General features: G+C 41.6%; 1 protein-coding gene across 2 annotated transcripts in view; it reads left to right on the top strand.

Moving 5' to 3' along the window:
• Positions 1-13,146, top strand: part of EXOSC7 (exosome component 7) — a 34,859-nt gene extending 21,713 nt beyond the window's left edge. For both annotated transcript variants that reach the window (XM_054020159.1, XM_054020158.1), the window contains exons 5-8: positions 156-226; positions 7,375-7,498; positions 9,597-9,752; positions 12,947-13,146. In XM_054020159.1, the coding sequence (XP_053876134.1) occupies positions 156-226; positions 7,375-7,498; positions 9,597-9,752; positions 12,947-13,051 (456 nt within the window). In that variant the 3' untranslated portion in view covers positions 13,052-13,146. The remainder of the gene's footprint in view (positions 1-155; positions 227-7,374; positions 7,499-9,596; positions 9,753-12,946) is intronic.
• The last annotated feature ends 645 nt before the right edge of the window (positions 13,147-13,791 follow it).

The following is a 13,791-nucleotide window of genomic DNA, read 5'->3' on the forward strand; positions in this document are numbered from 1 at the left end:
AAAGAAACTGATATTGTATAGTTGGCTGTGACTTCATAGGTAATGTTGAGTATAATTAAATATAGAAAGTTTTTTAGTGTTTCAGTGTCACAACTATTTAGGGAATATTTTGATGTTCTTATAATAGTTTATGGTTTTTGTGTTTTTTACCTCAGTTATTGGAATGTGGTGGCAACCTCTTCGATGCAATCTCTATTGCAGTGAAGGCAGCTCTCTTTAATACGAGGTAAGGCACAGTTCTTAATTTTCTTGGGAGGATAAATACTTTCTGAGCACTTTTAAAGCTTAAACATTAAAACAAAGATTAAGGGATTGGATGTCTAGGTCAACTTGCATCCAGATACAAAACCGATCATTTGCATCCAGCTGAAATGAATTAGTGATTTCAGTCCAGTTTCTGTTGGGCAGGTGTCGTCCTCCTTCGTGACAAGGATGCTTATTGGCAAAGAGTTGAAAGATTGAATGATCATGGTAACTGTTACCTTGTCACCCCTTTAAACATGGCCAACTTCAGAAAAAGCTTATTTTGGCAGCGGTGTATAATTATAAAGACCTTCATGCCCTAATTTCCAGATGGGCTGAAGTCCATGGACGCTGCAGGTGCTTGGCACCTCTGAAAATCACTTCCTACGTCTGTAGGGCTGTCAGACTGTTGCCAGCTCTAAATTCCTGTATTAAAAAAAATTGAGTTTTTTCTTTTGCATTAAACAACATGAATCATGGTTCATAGTTTCTTCACGGAACTATTGACTGAGAGAAGGAAAGTGTCACTAGGTGCCAGAGCTCACAAACTTTTGCGCAAGTGCAATATTGTTAACAAAACCATCAATTGTGCTTTGCTACCTTCTCTGCACATGTAGTGGCGCATGCTGGAAGGCAGGAAGTCTGGAGCAGAGGCACTTTGCCTGCCATTTCTTGATCTGCCTGCTAGCGATAGCTAAATTTAGCAACATAGATTTGCACTTACAGGAGTAAATTAGCCAATACTTCAGCTGAATGGGTAGGTTCTACGTATAACCAGATGAAGAAACTCCCCAATAGGCAAATGTTACATTTCTAGTTTGTCAATAAACCTTTTCAGAAATTCTTTCCATCAAGAGTGTGATGAGTGATCTTGTGAACAAAAGTTGCCAAATGTTGCATAGTGAGACTCCAGAATAGCTTTCCAAAAATTAAAGTTTATGTTGCAGGCGCAAGAGGTATGAAGGTGTTCTACAGTAGTGTATTGAAACTCCATTAGCTTCCGTAGAGTTACTCCTGAGTTACACAAGAGTGAAATCCGATTGCAGCTCTATTGCTGGAAAGCAGCATACAAGGAAAAAAAGCATGGTTCTGAAGAGGTATATCAGGTTGTTAAAATCTGTTTGTTCAGACATGAAGAAAGTCTCTTGAGATTGAGAGACGAGATGGGGTGAGGTAATATCTTTTATTGGGCCAATTTCTGTTGGTGAGAGAGACAAGCTTACACAGAGCTCTTCTTTAGGTCTGGGGAACATATTCAGAGTGTCACAGCTAAATACAAGGTGGAACAGATTGTTTAGCATAAGTAGTTGCCTTGATTGGTCCCTTGAAATGTGTTAGGTGACCTGTTAACACCCCTCCAGAAGTAGTGGGGGAGAGAGATTGAGACAATAACTCTGCTACACTTCATTCCTGTTGGTATTTTACTGAACAGTCTCCTGCTTTAATCATCTCCACAGTGGCTTTTTTAAAGGAATAAAGAGTTCCTATAATGTGGAATCCATTAAAAGTTATATTCTCACACATTGGGAAGCTGCCAAAGACTTGTGAACTTGCTAAGGGTGAAAAAAGGTTGCAAAACGATTTTATGGGAAAGCTGCCTGGATGCTGTTAGTCTAAATTCTAAGTTTAGTTTGTAACAGCTGCTGTTCCATGGTTGTGTTTTTTTTTTTTTTAGATCCCTTGTTTGTGCTTTATGTACAAGATATCTGGGCTTTTTGAAATGTAGTTTAAACAGAAGTCCTATTTTGAAGGATACTGTATATAAAGAAAATACAAAAACTAAAACAGAACAGCATTGGATTAGGAAAAACGTATTGCAAGCTAACACTGGAGGACATTATTCATGCAGTGCTTGCTTTAATAGTTCTTTCAAAAACAGTGCCTTTTAAAATAGATAACTTCATCGCACTTAGGAAAGTGAGAGACTAATGGCTTGAGTTTGGAGTACTGTGGGCAAACAGTGTCTAAGCTTCTCCAAAGCCACTGCCAGTACTTTTTTCAGTTTTGACCTACAAGAGTCTTGCTCAGGGGTGGGCAAACTTTTTGGCCTGAGAGCCACATCGGGGTTCCAAAACTGTATGGAGGGCCGGGTAGGGAAGGCTGTGCCTCCCCAAACAACCTGGCCTCCGCCCCCTCACACTTCCTGCCCCCTGACTGTCCCCCTCAGAACTCCCAACCCATCCAACCTCCCCTCCCCCCACTCCTTGTTCCCTGACCCCACCCCCATCCAACCCCCTTGCTTCCTGTCCCCTGACTGCCCCGACCCCTGACAGGCCCCCCAGGACTCCCACGCCTATCTAACCGCTCCCTGTCCCCTGGCTGCTCCCCGGAGCCCCCTGCCCCTTATCCAATCGCCCCTTCCCCCCTCCCCCCACACTCCCCGCCCCCTTACCATGCCACTCAGAGCACCAGGACTGGCAGCTGCGCCACCTGGCCGGAGCCAGCCATGCCACCGTGCTGCCCAGAAGGAGGTTGCAGCAGCGCTGCCCAGAGTGCTGGCGGCACAGCGAGCTGAGGCTGCGGGGGAGGGGAGACCTCAGGGGAAGGGACGGGGTCTAGCCTCCCCAGCCGGGAGCTCAAGGGCCAGGCAGGACGGTCCCATGGGCCGGACATGGCCCGTGGGCCATAGTTTGCCGACCTCTGGTCTTGCTTATTTCACTTTAGCACAACTGGCATTCTTTGCTTAAGTATGAACTGGGAAGAGCTATTGTTGTGGGGAACATGAAGAAACCACCAAACTCGCTTTTATTTGTGAACTAAGAATTTGAGCTCTGTCCTTGAGCAGTGAAAGGCACTAATCCACTATGGAATCTAGTCATTCTTTCCTTCCCCTTCTCTTAGTTCCAGATATTTACTACTTCACAGACTACTTTGAAGTTTCCTACAACAGTTACTACTAGCCCACCAGAAAAATATCACTTCAATCATGTTAATCTATTTAAAAACTAACTATTTTTATCAATGCCAGACAATTCAAATCTAACTGTCCTGAACTTGTCTCTTACAGCTATACTATTTTTCCTTCATAGTAATTTTGTGACCAAGTTTCCATTATAAACCTGTTTTCAAAGGTGTATATATCAGCTTTAAAAAGACCAGCTCTTGCTTGAAACCTGGAATCCAGATTAGTGTGTTCTGGCTGCCATTGTTTTTGAAGCATTTAGTTCTCAAATGCCTATCTGAGCCTTGTAGAGCAATAATTTTATCCTTAAAAACCAAGCTTGTATAGCTTCCTTCATAGCTATGGGGACTACTTTATTTAGGCTTCAAGGAATCCAAGATGGTGACCCAATAAGGTGGCATATTCATTAATCTAAATGTTTGCATTGTTCAGACAGCTTTAAATGACTCACCAAATACTAATGGAATAGTATTCCTTCAGTTCTAGTACTAATTAGGTATCTAAAGGCACTTAGGGCCATATTCCGCTGTAGTAGAAATCTGTATTTTAGTGGAGCTGTACATACACCATGGCTGAATTTGCCCCACTGTATTTCCACTGTTATGTTTTGGAACACAAACCTCTGTATGCTGGGGCCTGGAACAAGATTCCTCAGGTTATTGTATAAATGTGCAAACACTCACAGGGCTGTGGTTTAGCATATTACAATGATGCATATCCCATATTAGTTTAACACTGGCAAAAACTAGATAGATTGTGACTTTAGGCACTTGTAACTGAAAATAGTCATTATTTCAACAGTAGATGTCACTCTGCCCCTTATCCAACAACAGGGTAGTGATGGAATTGAAGGAGAGGGGGGGCAGTAGAGACCACTTGCAGATGTCAAGCTGCAGTTATAGATCTCCTGCACTGAACTGAGAGCATTGCTGGTGTGCCACTGTTGTTGTGGGGAACATGAAGAAACCACCAAACTCGCTTTTATTTGTGAACTAAGAATTTGAGCTCTGTCCTTGAGCAGTGAAAGGCACTAATCCACTATGGAATCTAGTCATTCTTTCCTTCCCCTTCTCTTAGATCCAGATATTTACTACTTCACAGACTACTTTGAAGTTTCCTACAACAGTTACTACTAGCCCACCTGGCTTTGCAGTTGCTGGCTTTGCAGTTGCTGCACTGATGAACCTTCTGCAGGTTTTAACACTATTGTGGGAACTCAACAAATAAGTATAGTGCACAAAAATAAAATGATTAGATTTACAATTTGCTTACTCTGGATTCTGGAGCGAAGGCTTTTCACAAGGGGAGGAGGGAATCTGATGCTTTCCAGGAATGCCCTTGATCCTGCAAAAATCTATTTCTACTTCTTGCTTATTTACCAAGGTGGCTGTAATCACCTCCCCACTTCTTCCATGCTACTAATATTCTTCTCTGTCTGCCCAGCTCATGCTGTCCTCTTGCCTTAGTAGATGTTTGGTCTTGTCTATAACTTCATCTCCTCTTGCCTTGAGTAATGCAACTCCTTCCTCTAGGGACTTTCCAAATACTAGCTCTTGAAACTGCAGCATATAGAGATGCATTACTACTTGCCGCCTTCTGTGTACAAGGAAATAATGGCTCTGTCATTGTCATCTTTAAACATTGCTTTCCACTTCCTATGCAATTCAGAATAGGGGTTAAAAATTGCTCTTTATGGACTTGATTTTAACCTTCTTCTAGCCTGTCTAGCACACTGCTCTCCTTCTATCCCTCCAAACAACCTTGTCACTGTTGGCTCAAGAGCCTTCGCCTTTATAACAGTCCTCTTGTATCAGCCTATGTGTAACCAGCTAACTGTCTTGCCCTCTCAGTTGTAAATAAAGTGTTAATAATTTTCAGCAGAAAACATCTGGTCTCATTGATCGTATTCTACAATGCTTTAGATGCAGTTATGTAAGACTATACAAAATAGTTGCATTCTGCGTGTTTTAAAAGATTTTTGTTTTGGTTGGTCAGTATTATGCAGGGAATATGCCTCTTCTCTCTACAGATGTCTAAGTTGTTATGAAGCACTTCTCTTTAGGACTCAATATGAACTGCAACTACACCTCTACCCCAATATAATGCTGTCTTCGGGAGCCAAAATTTTTTACCGCGTTATAGGTGAAACCGCGTTATATTGAACTTGCTTTGATCCGCCGGAGTGCACAGCCCCACTCCTTCCCCCGGAGCACTGCTTTACCGCGTTATATTCGAATTCGTGTTATATTGGGTCATGTTATATTGGGGTAGAGGTGTAAAATACTTTCCAGGCATTAAAAAACAAAACAAAAAACATTTTGCTCCTGTAAGGAAAAAATGTTCATTAAATCCATCCAGATATTTTACTTTAAAAGATGTTACAGAATGCATAAAAGAAGTCTCTTGAGTTTAATTTGTAACACACACGACACTGTGCTGTAAAACTATTAATATAAACCAACATTTCTGTTAGATGTCATCCAGTTACCAAAGCTAATTTTTCAGAGATGCACTGAGGTGTGTTATATCTTCAAGGAAAGTGCATAGAAATGGGAGATCTGTTTTCTTTTTATTGGCCTGCAAAGTAAGAGCTTTCATGCTATATTCATCCCTGAGGGGAAGCAGCCTTCTTACACCAATGGACTCCATCAGAATTGCACCAGGGCCGAACATGGCCTTCACATTATGGGCAGGAAAAATAAAGCAAGTGATTACTTAGAAACTTCCAACTGATCTTTTATTCATTACCATAAGAATGTTATGTTCAGCTTTTTGTAAAACTTCCATGGAATTTATACATACTGTGCATATAATATGGCCAACTATGTCCTATAAATCTGACAAATTTCAAAATATGGAGACTTAACCTTCACATTCACATTTTAAGTAATATGCGAAATTGAACATCTCGGGCATTACTTCGTCTGTTGAACAAAGGATTTGGGGAAAGTATATATAATCCCTCTTTAATAAAGTGTAAAATCTGTTCTGGATGAAGATGTCTGAGGAATTCATTTTTCTCTTGATTAGACTCCTCCGAAGTGGAGGAATGTGTCCTAAAACATTCACCTATACAAAGTTATCCCATCCTATATACTTCTCCAGACATGTGCCTCTTGATTTTCATTGCTGTGGCGGATAGGAATAATGGAATTGATCAGGAAGGTGAGGGGGTAATTTCGATTTGGCAGATGTCTGGCACAGGGACTGAAAAATTAACCTTCAACTTCTTGGCACTAGTTGAAGGCCTAAACCTACTAGCCAGAGGTAGACATGAAATTTGAAGGTTGAGAGCCAAACCAGCTAAATCAGCACCTTTGGGAGAGGTCCAGCCCCCTGACATCCCAGCTTTTATGGAGGATGCTGGGATTTCTACTGAAGCTTCTCTTGGGACCCTGCTTGATAGCTCTATTTTTCATATCTACCTCTACTAGCAAGCAGGAGGCTGTACTATAGAAGGGGGGTGGGGGAGAATTCCTCAACTTGTGAGGAAAGCATTCTGCTACTCTAGCCTTCCCCCCCAGTAGTTAGTCTCCTTCCCCCTTAAATAACATTGGTGCTTATGTCTGCTTCTAGTCATAGCTTTTCCAAGCATTAGCAGCAACACAAAATTGGCAAGAGTTTCACTTGTCACCCACGGGATTATGGATAGTAGCACTGAAACAAGACCAGAGCCTTGTTAGTTTAACCAAGCAGGAACAGAGTTAAGCTAGCAGCAGCAGAACCAGAGAAGTTGCCATCTGCAGACCCTAGGTGACAACATTGCATCACTTTACAGTTACTTCATAGTGTAGCTGTGTAACTAACAGCAAGAAGCTTAGTATTTAAATTAATCTAAATGCTGAAGAAATGGATTTTTGTAAGCACTCGTGCTTGCCATGTGGGCATTGGTTTTTCCCCCAAGCCATGACCATGTATAGTTGATCACTTACTTGGTGGTATGTTTAAACAAAATATGCATTTTAACATTAACTGATGTGACTGGAGATCAGAAGCATTCTTTAGAATTAAGACTAAAATCCTACAGTACTAAAACGGGCGTGTTTGGTTTTGGTGGTTTTTAGTAGTCTTTCATCTGCATTCCCTTTCTTTAAAAAGAAGCATGGAAAAATTATCTTTAGAAATCTTAACAGCTTTATTTTCTCTGGGAATGGGGCAGGCCTACATAACAGATTAGAGAGTGGTGAAGTAATATCCAGTAAGTTTTGCATATGCTTCTGTTTCAATAGGATACCCAAAGTGCGTGTTTTGGAGGATGAAGAAGGATCAAAAGAGATTGAGCTCTCTGATGACCCTTATGACTGTATTCGACTTAACGTGGAGAATGTACCCTGTATCATCACATTAAGCAAAGTAAGCCTGTAGAAGTTTGTACGTTATTTCTTTTAGCTTGTGACTCTTCTATAGACTTTGGCTACAAGAATTGACCTGCCATTATCGGTTGGGAGAAACCATCTTTTCTTTGATGACCAGAGCCATGAGATATCCCCATACTAAAAATAAGTTCTTGGCTTCCATCCTTGGGTTTATTTTTTGACTTGGGAGGTAGGAAAGGAAATCTTTGTGGAGAGAGTGTTCCATCTCCCTCTCAAGTTGTATGTCTTGATGGAGTGGGAATCTGCAATAGCTAAGCCTGCTGTATTCTTGGACTGAAACAATTAACGATCCATCCATCAGCTGCTTGCTGATAGTGAAGTGGACACTAGTATTGGCTTCTCTAATATGCTAACATAATATCCATTACCCATTTAAAATGTTGGAAACCTATTTGGTGAGCCACTGAAGAAACAGGAACTTTGTTGATGGAGCTAACCTCATGCCTACCAACACCCTGCAAGATAGGTAAGCGTTATTGCTAGGGCCCTACCAAATTTGTGGTCCATTTTGGTCAATTTCACCCTCATAGGCTTTTAAAAAGCATAAATTTCATGATTTCAGCTATTTAAATCTGAAATTTCACAGTGTTGTGCCTATAGCGGTCCTGACCCAAAAAGGAGTTGTGGGAGATCGCAAGGTTATTGTAGGGGGGGTTGTGGTACTGCTACCCTTACTTCTGTGCTGCTGCAGGTTGCAGCGTGGCCTTCAGAGCTGGAGAGCAGCAGCTTCTGGCCGGGAGCCCAGCTTTGAAGGCAGAGCAGGGCCCTCAATCAGTAGCCACCACTCTCCAGCCACCCAGCTCTGAAGGCAGCGGAGTGGAATTAAGGGTGGACTTGGTCTGGTATTGCCACCCTTCCTTCTGTGCTGCTGGTGGTGGCAGTGCTGCCTTCAGAACTGGGCACCTGGCCAACAGCCACCACCCAGCTCTGAAGGCAGCAGAGAAGTAAGGGTGGCAATACCACGATCCCCCTAAAATAACCTTGCAACTCCCTTTTGGGTCAGGACTCCCAATTTGAGAAATGCTGGTCTCCCCTGTGAACTCTGTATAGTATAGGGTAAAAGCACACAAGACCAGATTTCATGGTGGGAGAACAGATTTCATGGTCTAGGAGGCATTTTTCATGGCCGTGAATTTGGTAGGGCCCTAATTATTGCCATCATTTTTCAAATAGAGGGACTAAGGCACAGAGAAGCTAAGTGACCTACATACAGCAGAGACTCAGAGCCAGAAGCAGAACTTGTTCATAGCTCTTAGGTCTACACTCTCTCTCAGTACCACTGTTTTCTTAAATTCTCTATACAGTAAATTGGGGTGTGTGTGTGTGTGTGTGTGATATCCCACTTAATTCACTGTTGCATCACTTTTTCTATCTGCCCATTTCTCCAACCTTTCCAGCCACACAGCAATTGCCATAATATCAACTGTCCTTCTTGGCTTGGTCATGAGACAGCTTGCATGCTGTCATGCAAATTATTCTGTTTTCTACGTGTTACATAAATAATCATTAATAAAAGCTGTCACTGAGGCAGAAACTGAATCTCACCTCTCCTGAGCCTCAGGCATGTGTAACTTTTGTGGATAAAATTCCACAGTTGAAGAAAAAGAAGCCTTTGAATGAAAAGTTGATCCTTTTTAAAAAATATATGTGTAAAATTTTAAAGGAGCTTCCCATTATTGCCAGATGTTTGGAATGTTAAACTAAATTCCATGCGGATGAATTAAGAGTCAGGATGTAGGTCAAGTGGCCAAAGATGCGTGTTTATCCTATGTACGTAATATGTTTATAAGCATGCACACTCAATAACGTTGCACTGTCATCAGATACAATGTCCTATATCAAGATGCTATATTTAACGACTGGCACAGCTGCAGTGATTTAGCACATGAGCAAAACCAATGATCAGACAGTATTTATATTTCTTAGGATTGTAGCGTACAGATAAACTGACCGGTTAATGGTTTGGTGGAGTTACCTCCAATGCTCCAATTCCATCACCCAGTAAGTTCATAATTATCTGGACACAAAACAATTTAAAAAAAATCCAAAAGTAAAATATGTCCTTGGTTCTGCAGATTGGTTGTAGGCATGTAGTTGATGCCACCCTTCAGGAAGAAGCTTGCTCTTTGGCCAGCCTGCTGCTTTCTGTGACCAGCAGAGGTACCCTTACGTGTATGAAGAAATTGGGGAATGGTAGTCTTGATCCAGAGAGTATCTTTGAGATGATGGAGGTAAGAAGTGCTGACGAGCAACTTCAGCTCACATAATGGAAAAGTGGATCTTGAGCATATGAAAAATTGCAGTGTGGGCACAATTAAAGGGATACTGAAAACTTACTTAGGGGCAAAAAGTGACTTGTGGAAGGTCCCAGGCAGCTTCCAAGGAATCTGGAATTCCTATGGGAATGAATTTCACTAATGCAAACCGTTTGGGATGTCCCCTCTGACACTGCGATAATCTGGGTTTTCTTCTATATGGTAGTGTCATACTAGCAAAACTTAAAAGTTAAGGTTACTAACATTATTTACAAATCCTATATTTACTTCATAAAGAACAAGTTTCAAGCCTGATAATTTCCCTTTGAAACTCAAAACGAAACTTCTTTAACATACATCAGTTACCACACAACAGAACTGGAACTTGTGAACTGGTACTTTGCAATACATAATCTTTAATTTGTATAACTTGTTTTTCATGTAATTCACTTATTTAGCTAGTAATCGTTACAATCCTAGTACTTTACTTTTCACATTTTGTTGTAATACACCTCTACCCCGGTATAACACGAATTCGGATATAATGTGGTAAAGCAGTGCTCTGGGGGGGTGGGGCTGTGCGCGCCGGCAGATCAAAGCAAGTTCGATATAACGCGGTTTCACCTATAATGCGGTAAGATTTTTTTGGCTCCTGAGGAGGTAGAGGTGTATCTTTGTATCTGTCCTTTTTACTGATGTGATCCTCTTCCCTTTCTATAAAAATATTTATAAAATGCTGTGGTAGCTGGCAGCAGTTCAAGTTGACTTGGGAATTTCACTTTAAATCCTTCTTTAGGCCTCTCTCTGAAGCTTCCCTTTTGGTGTGAAATTTCTCATGCCCAGACTTGGCCTTAAAGTATGTACAAATGAGTTTTGTACACAAGCTTTGTATTTCATTTGCACTTTAATTCAGAATTGGCTTTGTTTCTGAAAACCTTCACATTTGGCATAAACGTGGCCCTTGTGAGAAATAGAGCTAGGTGGGAAATGGCTTCCCCATCCTGTGAAAATTTGAGATTTCAAAAATCTTTCCCCTTTTGCATTGGGATGAAACGTACCTTTTTTGAAGTACTGATGAGAAAGCAAAGATTAATTAATAGCGTGGTGGCTAGGGCACACGGCTGGGATGTAAGAGACTCGGGTTTAAGTCTATGCTCTAAGTCAAGTAGAGCAGAGCCTTGAACCTGGGTTTTCCACATCTAGGCGTGTGCTTTAACCACAAGGCTTTTAACTATTCTAGGGGTTCTCTCTCCCAGTTCCATGGTGGACCTGAAACTATTGTCAAAACTAGTATGTTCCTGCAAAACATTTATTTTGACAAATAGGCATTTTCCAGCAAAACAATGTGTGTTTTTTTTTTTTTGGTCAAATTCCTGACCAGCTGTAGTGAGGAATGCAGAAATTGGAGCCAGGTTAGAAAACAACTGGTTAAAGTGGAAATGACATGCTAAGCATGCATGACACTTCACTTTCTCTTGATGTAATTTAAAGCCTGGGTGTTAATCTACCACTGAGCTCCTGTTTGCTCTGAGGAAAGTCATTTCACTCCTAAATGGTACTGTACAAACAAGTATTGCCTCCTGTGACAACCTAAGAGTTAAAACTTAACTCAGTAGCCCAGTATGTTATGTTGCCCCTTACCTATTTTAAAGAAATCTCTCCTCCGTAAGCGGTGATGTTATTCACTGAAATAAACAAGAAAAGGCTTTCGGGGGAAGCAAAGAATTCTTTCTTTGGCTGGGGGTCTGACTGGTCTTGTTCCCAACACAGCAGCCTGTTTGGGGAACAGATGGAACAAACAAAGCCAAAAGCACAGGGTCTGTGAAATGGAACAGTTTCATAATCCTTGCTTGACACTTTTATATCCTCCAGTGGATTGACTCCAGCCCAGAAAATGTTCAGCATTATCATCAGCCTTGGGGTGAACAGACATTCCAGCCAGTACATCGCTTTTAGGAAAGCAGCGTAATGGTTCAGCTTTGGAAAGGTGCCATAGCTACATCTCTTACTGGATTAAAGTTATCATAAGGGAGTCAGGCAGAAATAACTGAGATGCCAGTGGGCAAAATACAGGACCCATGCACCAAGCAAGGGTAAACGAGTCTTGTGTTGGAGATAGCTGGACTAGATATCTGGTGTGGGAGTGGAGCAGAATACTTCGATACCCCCTGGGGCTGCAAAGTTACCCCAGTCCATTGATTGTAACAACTTCTGCACCTTCCCTACATGGGGAGTTTTGGCCAGTGGATCCATATAGTCATATACCACCCCATCTCTCCCAAGCTTGTCCCAAATGCTCTTCTTGAGGCTACAGAACAGTACTGCATGAGGAGGGGCTGGGGGAGTTGTTGTATCCTTCTCAATTGCCTGGCTCCTTGATCAGAGCATCTGCTTCATTTTATGGTTTCCTGCCTCCATGTAGAGCTTGGACTTGCCCCCAATTAAATGGTAGGTCGTTTTATGGGTCTCTAGTTATAAAATCGAGGAGCAGCTTCCTTCAGACAACTTGGCCATAGTTTCTATTCAATACCCACAGCTTAAACTGCCCATTGACCTTTTAAGGACAGTGAGCAAGGTTCCTCTCTGCTCAGGGAAGCTTATGGTTCCATGATCCTATGCCAGCCAGACCCAGGGAAAGTTCTGATCTACGCCACTGCCGTAAGACACCTAAGAGATGTTTGCCAGTAGGGGGTCAGTGCAGGCTCTCCTCCGATGTGTTTTCTCTTTCAGCATGTCCCTATACTGAGACATGGGGGAAGAAGCTGGTGCAGGAGTTGCTTCTACTGTGTTTATGCCATTGGAGAGTTCCCTGCTGCAAAAGAAATTTTCTGCTGGCCATTTACAGACCAAATCGAGCTTCTCTGAGGCTCCTGCCTGGCACAGAGGGGCAAGCTCATACTAGGGAATCTGGCCCACTAAGGTTTTGATGAATTGGAGCACTTGCCCCTGGTTTGAACAATTTTGCTTTGGAGGGGTTCTTTCCAAAACTTTTGATCAAGTTAAGAGTCCCCCACATGCAGTTTGTCTTAGTTCAAATATGCCATTTACAACAGCTGGTGTATATTAATCATTAAGGGAAAAAACAGTTGACAGAAGGGGAAGTGTTTCACATAAATTCTCTTCCTGTTAGTAGGATGCCTCAGCTTTGTCTTGCCTTCTTTGCATTACAGACAGGAAAACGGGTAGGCAAAATGTTGCACACTTCCCTACAGAAGATCTTAGACAAAGAAGAGAGTCTGGGGACAACACGACAGAAGGTTGGATTCCTAGGCTGAGTTGTTTTATCAATGCAGATGTACATTTTCAAGTTATTTTTCAAAGCATGATCTTGTCAGTTTGTATGTGAAATAAAGGATATTTTTGGTTTTAATATTGTGTCCTAACCATATTTAAGATACTTTTAAATGCAGTTAGCAAAGCAGAAGGAAACTTAACTAAGTCTTAAATGAAAATAAATTAATTTGAAATGCTTCATACTGCCTTCTGCTCTGTACCCAGGAATTGCACCAATCTAACAATCAATACAGCTACCTTGCATGACACTTCTAAATTAGTTTGTGTGGCAAAAAATTTTTTTCCATCGCTACAAAACACAAGAGCAGTTGCACACTGGACGTCCGCATTTGGCTGTAGAAGTTGCTTTATTCACTATGCAGATAAAACAAATTGAAGTAATAGGGGATTATCTAATCAAAGAACATTTGATTTCATCAGTTAGTTTGAACTGGACATCTAGTTCTGTGCTTATGAACAATAGCTGAAAAGTAAATTCCTAATTTGCATTTAAGACCAAAGTTAGTTTAACCTTTAGAGTCCTTTTCCCCCTCTTCTAAAGTGAACAGAAGAGAAGTGTCAAATTTAGCTTCCAGCTGTGACTAGCTTTTCTCCTTTCTGCACCCCCATCCAAAGCTCCAAATATGGAAATTGAGGTGAGAAGTGGGCGTTTAACTGCTGCTCTCCTCTGAATAGCTGGTCAGACCTCCAGTCTGAGTTAACACTGCACCAGGCAGCATTA

Source organism: Malaclemys terrapin, chromosome 2 (genome assembly GCF_027887155.1).
Source record: "Malaclemys terrapin pileata isolate rMalTer1 chromosome 2, rMalTer1.hap1, whole genome shotgun sequence".
NCBI lineage: Eukaryota > Metazoa > Chordata > Testudines > Emydidae > Malaclemys > Malaclemys terrapin.